The sequence below is a fragment of the Ipomoea nil genome, unplaced genomic scaffold (assembly GCF_001879475.1).
Source record: "Ipomoea nil cultivar Tokyo-kokei standard unplaced genomic scaffold, Asagao_1.1 scaffold2761, whole genome shotgun sequence".
In the NCBI taxonomy this organism is placed as follows: Eukaryota; Viridiplantae; Streptophyta; class Magnoliopsida; order Solanales; family Convolvulaceae; genus Ipomoea; species Ipomoea nil.
This window is the reverse complement of record NW_017619189.1, coordinates 2638126-2658406: the sequence shown is the minus strand read 5'-3', so window position 1 is coordinate 2658406 and position 20281 is coordinate 2638126. Positions and strand designations below refer to the sequence as shown.

The following is a 20281-nucleotide window of genomic DNA, read 5'->3' as shown; positions in this document are numbered from 1 at the left end:
AGACTTCGCAAGAAAACTCCATCACTCTAGATAGAAAAAAGCTTCATTCATACACAATGTAACATATACAAAATCTCCTACAATAATATAGTAATTTTTTAGGTTTGACATCGCTCAAAAATGCCCGTTGTTTTTTTTTTTTCGATTTCCACGTAAAAATTATTGTGTCAATTCTTTTTCTACCTATTTTTTATATTATATTTCTCAGTGATTCACCAACTTTTCTGGTTGTGTTGGACCCCGGTAGGCTTTCCAAATTCTATTATGAGAAAGATTTGCATAATCAATGACAATTTGATAGAATTGGTAGTTAAAGATCAATTTGGAAATTATAATTTTTTTTTTGGGTCAGACCAGACCACGAGGCGTCCTGAGCATGCCCTAACTGTAAGAGGCATCTTTAAGTTTGTACCATACTCAAACTAATCTCCGTTCGCACCGGACCGTCCCAATTAATAAGTAAAGTGTAGGGATGGCAACGGGGCGGGGCGGGGGCGGGGAGTATACTCCCCGTCCCCGTCCCCGAATCCCCAACCCCGTCCCCGTCCCCGTCCCCATCCCCGGCGGGGAATTGAAAATAGTCCCCATCCCCGTACCCGCGGGGAATTAGGCGGGGACGGGGATTCCCCATCCCCGTCAACTCTTCGTTAAAATTTTAAAGTTTAAAAATAAAACCTAAATTTTAATTTTTATATATATATATATATATATATATATATATATATATATATATATATATATATATATATATATATATCTTTATTTATTTATTTAATTATTTATCTATTTAATTATAAAAATTAATTGGGGACGGGGCGGGGAGGGGTATCCCCGTCCCCGACGGGGAATTGCTTACATTCCCCGTCCCCGTCCCTGTTCCCCAAAAATTTTCCTTATCCCCATCCCCATCGGGGCGGGGATTGGGGATCCCCGTCGGGAACGGGGCACATTGCCATCCCTAGTAAAGTGTTGACCATATAGATTTTTTTCCATACGAGGATACATGCATAATTTCACATGTTAATATGCAAAAAAGTCTGTAAATTATGCCATAATTTCCAAATTGATCATTAACTACCAATTCTACCAAATTACAGCTATCTAGAAGTGGGTAGTTGTGGCGGTAACATTCCTTGTTTGACGTTACGGATTCTAATTTTTAATTTTAATTTAATAGAATCCTTTGGTTTATTCTACTGCATAAGATATGTTGCATCTAGGTTCTAGGGTTGGATTACGGGGTGGTAATCAATCAATTATTGCTAATGAGACATCCGTGTGGCCTTGTATTACTTATGCGAATATATATATATATATATATATATATATATATATATATATATATATATAAATGAGTCCATAAAAATTAATCCGGTACATTAAAAAATAGATCTATTAATAAAATTAATTAGAAGAATTAAAATCGTAATGTGTGTGTGCATATGGAGCATGAATTGGGAATATATATATATATATATATATATATATATATATATATATATATTATATTATATTATAAATGATAATTAAAATTTATCATTTTAAGAAAGTGTGGAATATAATTTGAACTAAAAGATTTTAATTATTTTTATTTATCAATATTTTAATATTATGTTTGAATTTTCGCATATAGCGTGTACAAAATGCTAGTGAGAATATAAGTACGGTAAAACAGCTAATAGTACTAATTAAATTTATTGTTTTTTATTTTTAATGCAATCATCATATCATCTCATCTAGCCAGATGAAACTCAAATCAAATGCTGTAAGTTCACCCTTGATCTCAAGCACATATATATACACATGACGACTATCTGTGGAAGTTTTTGGGTGGGTGAGATGAGTCGTTTTCAATTTCAAGTCCTCGAACCTTTAGACTTTAGTAGTGTATAGATTGATGCTCCGGCAAGGGCACCAAGAGTTGGAGCAATCAAATATATCCATATTGATTTATAGTTTCCGGCCGCCACAGCCGGCCCTATGCTGCGCACTGGATTCATAGAACCACCACTAGACGGCCTACACAATTCAAAAACAAAATAATAAACCACGTTATTCATAATATAATGGGTGTGTTTGGTAAATAGCAGTATTGAAAAACACGGTAAAAAATTGAGGTTCGGTTGCCTAGGAGCCCGGCCGTGGAGGAAGCCGATTTCGGCATTCCTCGACGCGGCTGAGCGCCGCCTAGTGCCTAGGCGCCGATTAATCGGCACCTAGGCGCGATTTTTGCAACCATGGTAAATAGCTGATAGTTGTTGAGTGGATTTGACTAGCTAGTTAATAACATTAGTTGAGTGTAGAAAGATGTTTGATAAATTGACGGTTAGCTGATAGCTGATTACCTGCAGAATGACTTTCTCAAAAAGTTGCTCGAAAAAGCTACTTTGAGCCGCTTTTTGAATTTAGCGTTTTAGAGCAATAAGTTGTTACAAAAAGCTAATTAATCAAACACTTACCTGTTTGGTAAAACAGTTAGCCAATCAGTCAATTTTGACTTATTTGACCACTATTAGTTGTTTGATTTGGTTAAACAATCAATATAAGTGTTTGATTAATTAACTTTTTGTAACAACTTATTGCTTCAAAATGTTAAAATTAAAAAATTAAAGTTGCTCAATGTAGCTTTTTCGATCAGCTTTTTGAAAAAGTCATTTTGTATGTAATCAGCTAACAACTAATTTACCAAACACTTTTATACAATCAATTAATGATATCAACTCGTCAAACTCACTAACTCAATCAGCTAATAGTCATTTACCAAACACCCATATTGACTCTCTAACCAAGTCAAATAATTAATAGTGGTCAAATAAATTAAAATTGATTGATAAATTACCAAACAAGACCAATATTAATCTCGTATGTTTGAAAATTTAACATTATTTTTTAAAAAAAAATGTTACATGTATACTTTCTCAACCTACTGAAACACAAAGAACCAATAACATTTCCACTGAAGCTTAAACTCACAACCTTTCAAATGGAAGTCCAACCCGGGTACCGTTAGACCACATAGTCTTAATATGTTACATGTCATTATTTAGTTCTTAAAATATGAGATTCTTAGACGTAATATGATATTTTTAAAAACTATTTTTTGTTATATTTCTCCCAAATTATTAATAGTATGAGAATTTATCACTCCTCAAAAGTATTAGTTTCATTTAACCTAGCAAGCTTGAAGCTATGATTCATGAAGTTAATTTAGTCTTCTCACCCGGCAATAAGAATGTTTAGCATGACTGTTGCTCCAACTGCTACACCAGCCAATTCTCCCACCTACAAAAATTAGAAAAGAAATACTTTAAGTAGATAATATTTGATAGATTCTAAAAAAAAAAAAAATAGATAATATTTGAGATATAGTTTTTTCATTCATTTTAATATTCCATGATATGTTGATGGATATTAATTAGTCCATGATATGTTGATGGATATTAATTAGTTTTAAGGAAAAATTTCATCCCTTGATGTGTATTGTATATGTATCAAATTCGGTCATTGATTATTAATATTTTCAAATTAGGTGCATGATTATGTAATTTATATCTCATTTGGACATGCCGTCTAATTTTTTGGCTAAGTTTCCGGCCAACTATTGTCAGAATTTTGACTAGAAAAATATATTTTTTTCTGGCTATAGTTGGTTGAAAATACCCTTTTAATTAGAACATTTTTTTTATCGTTGAAATTTCAGCAATAATTGACATGAAACTAACTGGAAAATAAGACATCATGACTAAATGAGATACAAATTACTTCATGCACTTAACTTAAAAATATTAATAGTCAATAATCAACGCAATACAAATTATATATGATGCACTTCACTTAGATAGTACAATAGTCAAGACACCAAAAGTGATTTTTTTTTTTCTTTTCTTAACATTTTAAGTGATCATGAGAAGTATAAAAATGATTTGTTGTAATAATTTGTGACTATCTATATACTCACCGCACGGCTATCTGTAGCAACCGCAGTGACAACAAAGAGTAGATTAAAGGTGATGAGGAACTCGAGCGCGAAAGCTTGGCCGGCGGCGACTGAAGGGACGGTGACGCCGCCGGACATGAAAGGGTGGAAAATGGCCTTGATAGCTAAAGAAGCAGATATGGAAGCCGAGACTTGTGCCACTATATAAGCCGGGACTTGGGACCAAGGAAAATGGCGGAAGGCTGCAAAGGCAATGGTGAGAGAAGGATTGAGATGAGCGCCGGAGATGTGGCCGGTGGACAGAATAATACTCATCACGGCCAGGCCGGCGCAAGCAGCGTTTCCGATCAAGGTCTCCGCGCCATTGTACTTTTGGTTCACAATGGGTGCAGCCGTTGAGGTGAATATAAGGATAAATGTCCCCACAAACTCCGCCCCCACCTGAAAAACGATGGGTAACACTCATGTAAGACCGTCTCACGAGATTTGGATGGAATCTGTAATTAAATAATGAGCCAAATGTTTGATTAATAGGTCAGGTCTTTGACCTCATTAATCAAATATCTGACCAGCCAAACGGTTTGACACAAGTTTTTGTCAAAATCGAAAGTTTGAATGTGAATATATATAGAAACCCGTTAGTCAAATGTCAATGTGCACAAGAGATCTATCAACTTTGAGCTACACTGTTATTGTCGAGGTTCAAACATAAAACTACTTACTGAACTAGTGAGCTAATAAACTCGTAAGACAATAAGCACTCAACACTATCTTATTGAAACAAAGTCTATAATCACTCTTGGAAATTATGTAATTTCCGACCACCTGAAAATGATCATAAATCAAGTTGAAAGAAAAAAATGGTTGAAAATAACAACAAAGGATTTTCTGGATACCAAAAGTGGTCAAAATAAGACTTTCGACTAAATTTAAGTGGTTGGAAATTTCATAATTTTTAGCTGTGAATTTATCTCTTTTTATAAATTATAATCACTAGAGCAAGAAGTGAGGGGCCCTCAGGCTTCAAGTTTAGGGTTTAATTAAAACTAAAAGGCTCAGACTAGGCAAAAAGGAAGAAGAAGAAGACCGGAAATGCATGCATGCATGGCCGGCCGGCATGCAATTACCTTGCGAGCAAGCGGAATTTCCGTCGACGGTGCAGCGTCCAAAGCGGAGCACTTGCAACGAGGTACTGGATTCCGATCACACGGCGGCGAGTCTATCCGAACAGAGGTGAGAAACGGCGTTGGGGTGCCGCCGGAAGTCGCCGGCGGAGCTCTAGCAGCCTCGTATTCCGGCATTTCCTAGCTTCTTCCTTCACTTCAATCAAGATTTAAATTTGTCTTGCAAGCATTCATTTGTACAAAACACCCCTTTATATATAGATACATATATGATCAACCAACACCTTTTCATGCAATTTTATAGTATTTATATCGGTACTTTTAAATATTAAATTTAAAAATAAAATAATCAAATTTATCTAGAAATGGTGCATGAATAATACTATATACTAAAATGAAGAATATAATAATATACTTATTTTTTTGCCCATTTTGATTGATTCAGATGATCATATGCTTAACTCTTCTAAAAAAATGCCCAATATTAAAGAGTTTTAAGTCAAATTTTCTTATGCATATATATATATATATATATATATATATATATGTTCGACTTTTATAAAGAATGTGCAATAATGGTAAAGAATTCTGAGTCAGACTATAATGTTAAAGAGTTTTGAGTCAAGACTTTTACCCACTATAATATTAAAAAGTTTTGAGTCAAACTATAATGTTAAAGAGTTTTTAGTCAGATTTTTACCCACTATAATATTAAAGAATTCTGAGTCAGACTATAATGTTAAAAAGTTTTGAGTCAGACTTTTACCCACTATAATATTAAAGAATTCTGAGTCAGACTATAATGTTAAAAAGTTTTGAGTCAGACTTTTACCCACTATAATATTAAAGAGTTCTGAATCAGACTTTTTTCGAGTAAACGATTCATTCTACGCGCACTCCAATGAGATTTGTGGTTTAAAAGAGGAAGCAGTCATGATGGAACAGATACCTTGCAGAAGGTTCAAGCAACCCAATAGGCAATGAAATATATATGCCTATAGCTATTCTTTAAGCAGGAAAGCATTACTCCTCCCCCATGATTTGAAGCAGCTTTGCATTTCATCAGAGATAATATATTTCATTATTTGTTTATTACAACACTACTGAGGAGATTACAGAGAATTCTTGCCACCAAATTCATCAGCTTCTGCTAAAAACACATGCAGAGAATTATATTATTGCCACCATTCCATTGCCCAAATGAAACAATTAAGGAATCCTTAATGGCCAAGATAGTGTTTCATTCCTATCCATTCTTCCACATGCCTATCACACCTTGTCTTGCAGGTAGGCTAGAATAAACACTGCCAGAGCTCCCAAGGAAACCCCTAGTAAAGGACCTGCAGGGACTAGTTTGCGGGAAGCACCCAACCGTATTCCTGCACAACAAAGTCGAAACAATTATATATTGTTGAATTTGGAAGATGGAATGGCCTGACGGAGGGAGAATAACGCCACCACCGCCAGTTAGGCGGAAGCAATAATTAAGAATCGAAGAATGGAAAATGTATAGATAATGTATGATTTTGTATTATCTGTCTGTGTTTCTAACAAAGAAACATAGTACATATATATATATATATATATATATATATATATATATATATATATATATATATATATATATATATATATATATATATATACAAACACATAACTGTAAGTAACTGTTTCGCCTATTCATAAACAGACAAAACCCTATAGATAAACCTAACTCTTTATTTTTGCAACATATATAATTGTGGATTTGTGGGTGGCGATATGATTACTCGATTAGATTGTTGAGTGAATAGGAAGGGAATTGAAGGCTTACCGAATACACAAGCAAAGAGGAGAGCCGATCCGAATGCTAGGGCATCACCTAATTCCTTTGTCTCGGATGCTTGCATCAGAAAATAAGCCTGCAAAGGAGGGGAATGGAAAACCTTATCCAGTTCAGGGCACCTCAGACAGAATAGATACGTCCTCATGTTTTACAAGCAACTCTTATTCTAGGTAATTATAGGTGCAATGCAAAAGGAATAAGCATCAATTGTAGGCAAACAGAGCCTTGATAAAGACAATTATCAGGAAATGAATTGAACAGAATCCGGGAATAAGCCATCCATGTTTGCAACTTTATATCTCAAGAACTAAAGATTCCAACAGTGACAAAAAATGGCAGGCCGGCTCTCAAAACACTATTCTATATTTCTATTCAACGATCTACCAACACCGAAAACCATAAATCTCTGTGGGCTATAGGGTTACCAGAGCCATGGATAAAGCGAACTTTAATCTAATTCCTTTTACCCCCACTCATCAATTGACCAAAAGCTAAAAGCAAGAACATCAGAAGCATTACAAACAGTGAAACCGAAACCTTAACAACCAGAATTCAATTCTCTACCTAAACATTTGATCTTTTTATTATTCCTAAAAATATCAAAGATAAAGCAACTTTCAAGACTTCCATATTGTCATAAAGAGTTAAATACTACAAACTCTAAGCATCACTATCCATGACATCTAATAGTCAGCTAAGTTGGTAGGAATCAAACTTAATGTCACCATTCATTTCATGTCTTTTTGCAAGTTGAATTCTATTATTATTAATTCTTTTTTTTTTTTTTAATTACGAGAAAAACTTACCACCATTATCCGAAGGTGCGGGGTAAATCCACCCTAGTTGCAAAAAACGACTAGGAAATAAAACAGTCTAGATTACCCATATTCGACTAGCTCAAATCAACGCTGCTCCGACTAGGAGTCATACTTGTAACCTTAAATTCTATAATTCTAGATAGGAAGTTAACCACAACAACTATCACTAAAAAATGGATTTTTTTTTTAACAGTTTAAAGAATGAACTAATAAAAGTTTGCAATACTTAACTGTACCCATAAGTCCAGCACCGGTTAAGCCGCCCAGAAGTGAGCCCTTACTTCCAGATCTTGTATCTGCAAACCAAGAACGTATTTTGGGGGTTCAAATGTGACAATTATGCACAAATTGGAAACAAGAAAAGCAAAGGGCATACAGGCAAAGAGGCCGCCACCAAACAAAAGCGTTCCATAAGCTGCAGAGGTTAGAGGTGCGAGGTCTATGGTTGTCAGCTGACAGATACAGCGGAGACCGGTTGTCGCAGTGGCGGAAGGCTGTCGGCGTTTCTGGGCCGGAAATCTTAGTGCATCTAAGGTGGTAATGGTAGAAGAAATGCGGGATAAAGATGGTCTTGTAGGAAGCGGCGAGAAGATGCTGACATTGCTGCAAGAACCCATCGTCTCCCCCGTGAACACTGCAATTCCGGCGATAATCCCGGTTTTTTTAAAAATAAATTTTACTCCGTATTAGTTGGGCTAATTGGAAAAAAAGAAAAAAGTTGGGCTGATTGGGCCAAGCTTGCGTAGTTCAAATAAATAAAAAGGAAAAAGGTATAATCGTTATACCGTGCACCACGGCGCACATAGCAATGTGCGTACCGTGCCTCCCAAAATGACGTCGTATTGGTGCATTGTCCAAACAAAAAAAAAAAAAAAATCTGTCTCGAATGCATATAAACTCATAACAGAATACACATAATCTTTTTTTTTTTGAAAGCTACCGACTCTATTACAATACATAATCTAACATAATATATAATAGACATAAACTCTTAACACAATACACATAAACTCATAACATAATACACATAAACTCATAACATAATACACATAATCTAACATGATACACATAATCTAACATGATACATATACACAAAAACTCTTAACTGAATACACAGAAACTCTTAACTGAATATCTGAATACACATAAATTCTTAACTGAATACACAAAACTCTTAACTGAATACACATAAACTCATAGTACAATACACAAAAACTTTTAACTGAATACACATAATGGGGTTTGGGCCGTTTGGACGGACGGAGTGACGTCAGCAATTGAAATGCGCGCGTATTGTGCCTGGGCGCACATTGCTATGTGCGCCATGGTGCACGCTATAAATTGTCAAAAAGGTACAAATAGATCATTGAATTATTTGGGGGATAGCAATTAAGCCACCAAACTCGAATAAGCTCCAAATTGATCAATGAATCTGCAAAAAAAAAAAAAAAAAAAAGTGCAATTAGCATTTTTAGTAGGTTACCAGAATGATTAGGAAGTCATGTGAATTTTTTTATTTATTTTATTTTTTTATTATTATCCTACTAAGTATTTGACAAAAAAAAAAAAAAAAAAAAAAAAAAAAAAAAAAACTAAGCATTATGACGAAATAATACCACAGGTAACTGAGTCAAATTATAGATCCATATATACGGTGAGTGTTAATATATTAATATATTAATTCGGTAGTTAGAATTATTGGTTCAATTGATTAATAATTTCTATATAGATCCATATATGCAGTGAGTGTTGTTTGTGATGGATTATCCAACCGTAACAGATCAAATGAGATGGCATCGGCTGGGATCAAGGTTTGAGAGGGTAGAGAGGTGGTGAGGTTTCAGAGGCAGTTTATGAAAGTTTTTTTTCAAACTTTGCTTCTCGCCGTTCTTTCGTAGTGTGGCCGCCGGCCTCTGGCCGACACTATCCTTGGCGAAGTTAATTAATTATTGTAATTAGAAATATATGTTCTTTAAAAAAAATAACCTACCTTACAATATAGCTTTGTAAAAGTAAAAGAATTGTAAAATTTAGGAGTAAAGAAATAGCCGCCTTACACAATTAAGTAAATAACTACCGACAACTACTGACCAATATTCTATTCTCACGATTTTGATTAATACGCAAATTAAGCATATTCTTGATAATGTGTACAACATAATGTTTCAAGTAGTAATAATAATGTAATATGATAATTTTAAAAAATATAACGAACCAAACTCTCCCTTAGCCTTATACTATATAATTTTGTTGAGTAGGTATTGTATGAGATTGTCTGGTGGGATGGTCTTATACAAAACTATTCAATTTGTTTAATTTATTTATTCAATTGTTTAATTTAGTCGCTTTTTAAAAAATTTGATTCATTTAATTCTCAACACTTTAAAATTTAACAAATTTACAATACATTTAAAACAAAACCAAAAATAGAAAAAAAAAAAACAAACAAACAAACAAACAAAAAACTTACAACACATTTGCTTCCTAGAATATGTCTGGAATGGAATGTCATTTAAATAGGTCTAATCTGTTATTTATTAATGGTTTTTATTCATGGGAATGTATGTGTTATTCGTTTTGCAAAGAGATTAGAATAACTATTTCGAGAGTTCCATTGCTATTAGGTTATTCATAAATTCTCGAAAATAATTTGTTAATTCTTAATTTACTTTTTGATTTTTTTTTCATCGTAGCACTTCTCTATCTTCTTATATAACACTTGTTGAAAATTAATCATTATTAATATTTATATATATATTTTTAACAGGAAAGGTTTTGGGTGCGGAGAAGGGTTTCCGTGCGGTTGACGCACTTAAGCATTAAAATTGCGCAACTTAAGTACACGTACGAACCACGCACTTTAATCACACAAACAAAACACCTTAAGAACACAAACCACGCACCTTAAGTACACAAATCACGCACTTTAAACACACAATAAAGCATATTAAGAACACAAACCACGCACCTAAGGTTTTAAAATGGCTCATCTTAAATTTCACACAATTGACGCATTTAAGCATACAAATCACGGACCTTAAAAAGGAAAACAATGCACCTTAAAAAGAAAAATCACGCACTTTAAGTTTCAACAACTACTTACATTAAACACAAAACCCACGCACTTTAAGAAGGAAAATCACTCACATTAAACACACAACCCACGCACTTTAAGCACAAACCCCACGCACCTTAAGCGCAAAAACCACGCACCTTAAATTTGACCTAGATGCAAAAATTACCAAATTACCGCCACATTTTTTTTTTGATAATCCTAAACGTTAATTTAAACAAGATCAATGACTCATATTTAACCGCACAACTGCACTTGACCGCACCAACCCCATTTTAACCTAATTCTTTTTTAACATTACTACTATTAGCCGCGCTTATCACGGAGTAGTGAGTAGTAAATACTAATGCCGCTGCTTTCGTTAATTAGCCGCGCTTATCACGGAGTACTAATAATATAGATAAGCAAAATGCTGCTAATAATATTCTTTTCCATTCTCCAAAATCCAAAAGAATGTACAGTTTGGTCGGTCTTGCTTTTTCTCCAAATGAATCCTTAAAATATACAAACTACTGGCCTTGAGTTTTGACAATTCCCAACTGCCACTAAAGCATTTTGGGAAGAAGTCTGGTCCCACGTCTTTTTTCATTTTCCTCTTTAAATAAAGTTTTTCTTTTTCTTTCTTTCTTTCATGAAAGGTCCAAATTCCTAACACTTCACATAAGGTTGACGGCATATAAACATTCACATTAATACAATTAGTCAATGCAGGGCCGTATTTTAAGTTTTGGTGGCCCTGTTCTAGTAAATAAATGTGGCCCTACCAAAATCATAATTTTTAAAACTAATATATGCAAGTTTCGAACCTTTGACCTCCAAGTTAAAATACAATAAATACACATTCTTACCATCTCTTCATGAAACCTTTAAAGTTTAATTGAAAACTTTTTAATTTTTATTTTTAAACTAGCTAGGTAAAAATTAAATATTGAACCTCTAAAATTTGGGGCCCCTCTAAAATTGGGGGCCCTGTGCGGTAGCCCAGCTTGCACAGCCTAAAATCCGGCCCTGAGTCAATGGAGTATATGTGTACTTTGATTGATATTTTTCAAAAAAATATTTTATTTGTTCACTCTTCTAAAGTTACGATGATAGTTATAGAGTGAAATTTTGATTAATTAAATTAAGTTATTATTTGATGGAGATTTTCTTACACATTGATAACTAAACGCGTTACTACGTTGGAGTGCGTATGATGAATTAAGGAATTAGAATTAGGCCATAGGGTTGGTATAGGCTGGCTCAAGATGCATGGGCGATTACTGAGTAGTCCTAATTCACATGTAAAGCTTTTATAGTGTGATAATTATGTTATCCGACTTTATGATTCTTATTGGCAAAAGACGGTAAGAAGGTAAACTAACAAGAACACTAATAAGTTCTTGGAGAATCAAATTTATAACTTTATGATTATCAACTAATTGTCCAACTAATTTGACTAAGATTTTTTTTTTTTTTTTTTTTTTTTTTGAAGCAAAAAACCAACTGAATGCATAAGAAATTAAAAAGTGTGAAATACACAGGGATAGGGTAGACTCCCACGATCCAAGAATAACCATGAAACTAGTTGCTTGTGCAGTTGTGCTAACACGTCAGCTATCTGATTCGCTGACTTTTATCTTAACATGGTGAACCGATACGTTCTCAATGTCAATTAGGATTACCCTTAGTTCCATTATTCTTAAATCTTATATGAAGAGCTTTGCTCACCTTATATATTTTGCTTTGTTAACATGGATTTTATATTTATTTGTATAACTTTTTGAGGGAGGGGACAATAAAATCATATTTAACAGTAAAAATATCACACCATATAACATATTATGATCGATTAATCTTGAAATAATAATATTATGATCTTGTTTAGTGACATAGTTAGCTAATCAATTAAGTTTAACTTATTTGATCACTATTAGCTATGGTATTTAACTTAGTTAAACAATCAATCAAATGAGCGTTTGATTAATTAACTTTTTGTAACAGCTTATTGTTTCAAAATGCTAAAATTAATAAAACTGCTCTTTTTGGATAAACTTTTTGAGAAAGTAATTTAGCATATAATCAGCTATCGGCTAATCGCTAATTTACCAAACACTTTTTTAAAATCAGTTACTATCAATTAGTCAAACCCACTAACTCAATCCGCTAACAACTATTTACCAACACTCCAAATATATTTTAATTAAAGTGTTCATTAATCAGGAATGATGTTAGATGAGATTTTAGGACAAAGCTACTATTTTTGTGTTGACACTTGACAGAGCAAGAAGAGATGGAGCAGGTGTATCGGATGTTTTATGTGGATATGCATAGGAAGAGGAGACTGTCTCCATGGAGACAAACATTATGTATATTTTCACTCTCACCCACTCACCTCTCCCTTTTATTACACTCTATTCCATCCGTGTTCTCAACTCTACAATTTCGCATCCCCGTTTCCGCAGTCTTTCTCGCATATCCAATCCCTATTACCCGCTTCTTCTTCTTCTCCATAACAGGAATCCCTTCTTGGGTTTCTTCATTTTCAGCTCCCATGGCTTCTGCTTGTGGAAAGCTTTCATCTTTGTCTTGATGCACAGTAAGTATCCTATTTTTACCTTCATTCTTTCACTTTTTCTGTAAAGGGTACCCTTTTGCTTTACCCCAGAGTTGTGGGGATGGGGATGGGGAGGGGGTCCATGTGTTTTTCTTTTTGATGCAACTTAGATAACACCTGCGCACGTTGTTGTTGTTCTTTATCATTTGCTCTTTATTTGCAAACCGGCATTTATGATTTACCTTTGACTGTAAGAAATCTTTTTAAAAAAATAGTGTCTTTGAGTCTTTGGGTGTTGTTTATGTATGCATATAAGGTGGGGGGTGTGGGTTTTCATGTCTGGTTATTAGTGTGTTTTAAGGTAATCTTGAATGAATTGAAGTTGATGTGAGCTCAGGCAATGAATGATGTCTGGTTTTTGGCAGGGGTGAAAAGATTAGAAAGGAAGTTGAAGGAAGAGGGTGATTAGAGCATTGTAATAACATACTTATTCTGTGCTGTGTTCCCACTTTTTCTCTCTTCCTTTGCACCCCAAAGGCCACCATTATAGAGGTATGTCTAACAAAGTTTTCTTGAATTGATTCTGATTGTTATTATATATATATATATATATATATATATATATATATATATATATATATATATATGACCCTTTACTCATCTTTACATCTTTTGTATATAATATGTTCAGTCCATGTAATTAAAGAAGATCTTAAGCATTGTGTTACACTGTTTTACTCCTCTTTGTGGATTCAATTCCTTTTTATGCAACTCACTGCCAAAAGGGAAGATAAAATATCATTGAAGAGAATGGTTTTGGAGTTTAGTGTTGTGATTCCATGTTATCCTTCCTTCTTATGAATTGCATAGAGTTAATTCCATTTTTGGTCCTAAATTTATAGGTGACAGTCTATAGTTCTTTTTTATCAGAACTTTCCCATTTGGTCTTAGTATTATTGCGAAATGACCATTTTTGGTCATCTATCAACAAAACAGTTTTAACGCCTTTAAATACAAAAACATTTCTGTCTTCAATTCTTTTTTATCATAACATCCCCATTTAATCTTAGTATTATTATGAAATGACTATTTTTGGTCATCTATCAACAAAACAGTTTTAACGCCTTTAAATACAAAAGCATTTCGATGTCAATTACTTATTTTTTTTTTTAAAAAAATAAACATAAAAATATAGCGGGGTCAATTCACTTTGTATAAAAACGATTGAAATGCATTTGTATTTAATGACATTTTAATGATTTTGTTGACGGAGGACCAAAAGTGGTCATGCCACAATAATACTAGGACCAAATGTGGATGTTCTGATAAAAAATAACTAAAGTGGACTATCACCTATAAATCTAGGACTACAAATAGAATTAACTCAATTGCATATTTTGGGGCAGCCAACTTGATCAGGCTGTTGACTCGATAACTACAAGGTTGCAAGTTCCACTCCCAGTAGGAGTAGCCTGTCAGCCTTCTTGGTTTGAACCGATCCGTTATAGACAACCTAGGTTGGTTTACCTCCTTGTAGTCCTTTGCCGGTTAGGGTCATGGTTTCGGAGTTTAGTAATGTTGTGATTCATTTTTAGCATTCTACAAATCATGTATTTGGGTGGCTTTTGGTGTGATTGATTTAGATTGGTAAGCATTATTGGGTGGTGGTGATTGTAGATGACAAAGGAGTATGGTGGATCCCCAAAGATTCAACAGCTGGAAACAAGGAGAAAACAGCTAACATGGATTTTGGGAGTAAGTGGCCTCTGCATCCTATTCTATATTCTAGGAGCATGGCAAAGTACAACACCTCTCCCTTCAACTCAATCTGAAGTTTACAAACGCGTTGGCTGTGATAATCAATCCTCCCAAACAGGAAATCCTCCTGAAGTCCCAACCCCATCACCATCATCACCATCATCACCATCATCGTTGTCATCGTTGCCACTGCAGCCAGCCCCGTTCGACTTTCAGAGCCATCACCAATTAGAGGTGAAGGATTCTTCGGAGCACGAAAACTTTCCACCCTGTGGTATGAATTTCAGTGAGTATTCTCCATGCCAGTATCCACCGAGGGGAAGGACATTCCCTCGTGACATGTTAAGGTACAGGGAGAGGCATTGCCCCACAAAGAAAGATCTCATTAGGTGCCTCATTCCTGCTCCCCCCAACTACAAGAGGCCTTTCCCGTGGCCCCAGAGCAGAGACTATGCTTGGTTTGCCAATATCCCCCACAAAGAGCTTAGTGTCGAGAAGGCCGTTCAGAATTGGGTCCAAGTGGAAGGCGACCGCCTAAGATTCCCAGGAGGTGGCACTATGTTCCCCCGCGGAGCTGATGCTTACATCGACGACATCAATGAACTCATCCCCCTCAGTAATGCAGCCATTCGAACTGCACTCGATACAGGCTGTGGAGTAAGTAAACCTCCCCTCTCCCTCGTTGTCTATACACAATTTCATTGTGCAATGTTTCCAACAATGATAAACTAATGTGAGCTGCCACTACTGGAAATTATGGAATTTCCGACCACCTGAAAGTGATCTTAAATCAAGTCGAAAGCCTTGTGGGAAGATCACTTTTGGTAGCCAGAAAAACCTTTGTTGCCATTTCCGACCACTTTCAGGTGGTCGGAAATTCAATAATTTCCAGCCGTGTGCTAATAAGTAATAATGCTTTCATATATATTAGGCTAACCAGTTGTTTCTAATGGATATTCTAAGGTTGCAAGTTGGGGCGCTTTCTTGTTGAAACGAGACATTATAGCCATGTCTTTTGCCCCGAGAGATACACACGAAGCACAGGTTTGGTTTGCACTCGAGAGAGGAGTTCCAGCTATTCTTGGCGTGATGGGTGCCCAAAGACAGCCATTTCCTGCACGAGCTTTCGATATGGCTCACTGTTCCCGCTGCTTGATACCTTGGGCGGACTATGGTAAGCTCGATCTCCTAGACCATGGCAAATGTTAAGATGGAATATAATCTAGTAGGAGATAGACATAGATTGTTTATTATCTATCTGTCCATTAATTGTCTCAGTTGAAGTGTTTCTTGGTTATGGTTACAGATGGGCTGTATTTAACAGAAGTGGACAGAATCCTTAGGCCGGGAGGGTATTGGATACTTTCGGGGCCTCCTATCAACTGGAAGAAATACTGGAAAGGTTGGGAGAGAACGAAAGAAGATTTGAAGCACGAGCAAGATTCGATTGAGGATGTTGCCCGACGATTGTGCTGGAAAAAGGTAGCTGAAAATGGCGATTTGTCTGTGTGGCAAAAGCCTCCCAACCATTTTGGCTGTTCCACGAGAAGATCAATGGCTAGTTCAATACCCTTCTGCAAATCGAACAATGCTGATGAAGCTTGGTACAAAATTCTCTACTATCAAAACTCTGGTTTACAAGGTTTATTTGAACTTCTGGACTTATAATAGCTGATTTAATTTAATTTGAAAGGTACAAAGATATGGAACACTGCATAACCCCGCTGCCTGAGGTAAGCAATGTAGATGAAGTTGCGGGTGGGGCATTAGTGAACTGGCCAGAACGGGCCTTCGCTGTTCCTCCTAGGATTCTCAGTGGTTCAGTACCAGGAATCACACCCGAGAGATTCAAAGACGATAACGAGGTGTGGAAGCAACGGTTGTCATACTACAAGAAGCTCGTGAGTGCCTTACCCCAAGGGCATTATCGCAACATAATGGACATGAATGCTGGTTTAGGTGGCTTTGCAGCTGCCTTGTCGAAAATCCCAGTTTGGGTAATGAATGTTGTCCCTGCTCACATACAGCCCAACACTCTCGGCTTAATCTACGAACGAGGCTTCATTGGCACATACAATGACTGGTGCGAGGCCTTCTCAACCTACCCTCGAACCTATGATCTCATCCACGCTGCCAACGTGTTCAGCATCTACCAGGACAGGTAACAATAAATAGAGTACAGAGCATATTAAGAAGGAACCAGTTATAACAAAACCACAAGACTAGGCTTGTACAAAACTACTAACAGACTAAGTCTCAACACACAATGCAGGTGTGACATCAGCTACATTCTGCTCGAGATGGACAGGATCTTGAGGCCGGAAGGGGTAGTGATATTCAGAGATGTGGTGGAAGTGTTGGTGAGAGTGAGGAGCATAACAGATAGAATGAGATGGGAAAGTCACATTGTGGATCACGAATCTGGACCGTTTAACCCGGAGAAGATCCTCGTTGCTGTCAAGACTTACTGGACAGGCAACACTGAGGGACAACAAAGATAGTTGATGTTTTTCAGTTGACAGTTTGGAGGTTGTTTTTTTTTTCATTTTAGATGACAGGTCTCATGATTCATGAACTTGATTCTTTGTAGAAAACTATATTAATCCTTTATCTGTTAGGAAAGCTAAGTAAGAACTAGATTGTAGACTTAGTAGTGCAAGAATGGTTCTTTTTGTTACTCGATCGAGTAATATTTGATAGAATTAAGTGCTTTACATATCTTCATCCATTAAATATATAAGGATAGTTATTGACGAAACAAATTTTATACAAAAAATTAAAAATAAAAATATAGTATGACATTGTAACAGAGTCAGTAATACTCAAAAAAAAAAAAAAAAAACACTGTAAAGCACGTCGGGTCTCAAGTTTGATCACTCTGCCAAGTTGGGGGTCAACTTGTTTGGTTGTTTTTTTCTTTTTGTTTGGCAGGAAAAAAAAAAAATAAAAAAAAAATAAACCTTGTTTGGTTGTTTGTAGGAATGTTTTATTGGTAGTTGGCAAATTATGCCCTGGACCCGTGTCCACATTGAATTGTGGACACGGGCCCAAAACGACGTCGTTTTAAAAAAAAAACGCGTCATTTAGTTATAAAAAAAAAAAAAATTCGCGCGCGTTTTGCCGTTAACGACGTTATTTTTTTTTTGATTATGAATGTACAGTTATGCCGTTATGAATGTACAGTTATGCCGTTATGAATATACAGTTATGCAATTATGAAATTATGAACACAGAGCTCTAACATTATGAACTTACAATTATGAACATATATAGTGATAAAATTATGACCATGGAGCTTTAAAATTGTGAATATAGAGCTTCGAAGATTATGAATGTACAGTTATGGAGTTATGAATGTACAGTTATAGAGTTATGAATGTACAGTTATGGAGTTATGAATCTACAGTTATGAGATTATGAATCTACAGTATGGAATTATGAATGTACAGTTATTGATCGAATTATGAACAAAGAGCTCTAACATTATGAACTTACAATTATGAACATATAGTGATAAAATTATGAACATAGAGCTCTAAAATTGTGAACATAGAGCTTCGAAAATTATGAATGTACAATTATGGAGTTATGAATGTACAGTTATGGAGTTATGAATGTACAGTTATGGAGTTATGAATGTACAGTTATAGAGTTATGAACGTACAGTTATGGAGTTATGAATGTATAGTTATTAACATATAGTAATAAAATTATGAACATATACTCTTACAATGAAGCGGTCTGAAATTAAAAAAAAAAAAAAAAAAAAAAAAAAAGGAGATAACAGTGCCTAACGGCACTGTTACCCGTGTCCAGCAAGCATGCTGGACACGGGTCCAACGCATAACGATTGTTGGTAGTTGCTACCTCGTTTCCATTTGTGTAGGCATGTATATATGGGCTCGAGTCGCTATTGTATAGACCATGGTTCATAAGATTGTATGGACAACAAATAAAAATATATTATTTGTGTACATAAATTTATAAAGTACATTATTTAAAGATATATTATTTTGTATATTATCAAATAATATACATTCAATACACAAATAATGTATTTTTAGTATATTAAAAATGTATTTTGTATTAAAAAAAATTATTTAAGTACTAAAAATATATTATTTTGTATAATGTACACTCAGTGTACAAATAATGTAAAATTAATATATTTTTTTTTAAAAATAATTTTTATGGTCCACACAACGCTATACAGACCATGGTCCACATAAAAATTTGCGGGGCTAACCTTAACAAGTTTGCAAAATTTAGCCCAAAATCATTTAAGCAACAGACGGTGCATACTCGCATGGTGGACAGTATTTCTCACAATCGTTATACGGTGGATCATGTTTTACAAAAGTCACAAATATGTATATTGTCAAATAAATTTATAGTAGAATTTTTTGAAATATATTACTACGAAAATAATAATTTCCAGAGAACAACAAGTACAAGAAATCAAATGTTAAGGTTTAGTATGAGTCAAGCGAACTTTTCGCGTTGTAACCTAGGTTTCACACAGAATAAAACGTACTACGGCTCAATATTCTTCATGCCGACGTACACAAGTCAAGGCTTTTTAGGCTCATCACCCTGTGCGTGAGGGAGAACCTTTATGTTATACAATTCAACCCCCTTTTAAAAGGCTTTGTATATATAGTGGTGTGGCAAATTCCATTTTCCTTCACCTATTATCCGTTTTGAACGTATAATATATTGATCTCTTCGTCTCACTACGAAGAACGTGACTCCACTTTGAGAATCAATTTTTCATTCACCTGTAGATCCATAATTTCTATACTGTAGATCCATAATTTGGTCCCTCATTTTATATGATTAGAATTGTTTTTAATAATTTATATAATTTATTTATTCACAATTAAAAATATTTTTTATTATAAATAAATACATAAATTAAAAAATTAAAAAAAAAAAAAAAGAAAAAAAGAACCGCCACAGCGAACAGCTGGTGGCTGTCTTCTTCACGGACAGTCGTGAGTTGTGACTATCCGGCAGGACGGCCACGACCGTCTAAGGAAGTCGGCCATGACCGACGAAGGAAGATGACCATGGCCGTTTTCAAGATCTGGAACGAGGGCTACGGCCTTTGCCGCCGCCCTCGTTCCAGTCCCCTCCGTCTGGAACGAGAGCGGCGGCCATGGCCGTAGCCCTCGTTCTATATCTAGAAGACAGCCATGGTTGTCTTCCTT

General features: G+C 35.2%; 3 protein-coding genes across 5 annotated transcripts; 1 reads left to right on the top strand and 2 right to left on the bottom strand.

The window, feature by feature from the left end:
• Positions 1 to 1852: 1852 nt before the first annotated feature.
• LOC109157054 (probable aquaporin NIP5-1) lies at positions 1853 to 5238 on the bottom strand. Its single transcript, XM_019304934.1, has 4 exons — positions 5065 to 5238; positions 3959 to 4378; positions 3221 to 3282; positions 1853 to 2019 (listed from the first exon to the last, which is right to left on the bottom strand). Exons 1-4 carry the CDS (start codon positions 5236 to 5238, stop codon positions 1857 to 1859), a joined length of 819 nt encoding a protein of 272 aa, XP_019160479.1. The 3' UTR covers positions 1853 to 1856.
• An 830-nt stretch (positions 5239 to 6068) lies between these two features.
• On the bottom strand, positions 6069 to 8408 carry LOC109156966 (protein FATTY ACID EXPORT 4, chloroplastic-like). 2 transcript variants are annotated; one of them, XR_002050140.1, is made up of 5 exons: positions 8081 to 8408; positions 7936 to 8000; positions 6875 to 6962; positions 6261 to 6440; positions 6069 to 6220 (listed from the first exon to the last, which is right to left on the bottom strand). XR_002050140.1 is itself a non-coding variant. In XM_019304851.1 (4 exons), the coding sequence occupies exons 1-4, from the start codon at positions 8319 to 8321 to the stop codon at positions 6331 to 6333; spliced, it is 504 nt and encodes a 167-aa protein (XP_019160396.1). In that variant the 5' UTR covers positions 8322 to 8408; the 3' UTR covers positions 6069 to 6330. The 2 variants fall into 2 exon arrangements, 1 of the variants encoding a protein (XP_019160396.1); XM_019304851.1 differs by having other exon boundaries at positions 6069 to 6440.
• Positions 8409 to 13152: 4744 nt separating this feature from the next.
• LOC109156965 (probable methyltransferase PMT18) lies at positions 13153 to 17746 on the top strand. 2 transcript variants are annotated; one of them, XM_019304849.1, is made up of 7 exons: positions 13153 to 13355; positions 13739 to 13865; positions 14991 to 15728; positions 16035 to 16245; positions 16378 to 16675; positions 16765 to 17232; positions 17344 to 17746. In XM_019304849.1, the coding sequence occupies exons 3-7, from the start codon at positions 14991 to 14993 to the stop codon at positions 17570 to 17572; spliced, it is 1944 nt and encodes a 647-aa protein (XP_019160394.1). In that variant the 5' UTR covers positions 13153 to 13355; positions 13739 to 13865; the 3' UTR covers positions 17573 to 17746. The 2 variants fall into 2 exon arrangements, with proteins under 2 accessions (XP_019160394.1, XP_019160395.1); XM_019304850.1 differs by lacking the exon at positions 13153 to 13355 and adding an exon at positions 13646 to 13674.
• Positions 17747 to 20281: the final 2535 nt, after the last annotated feature.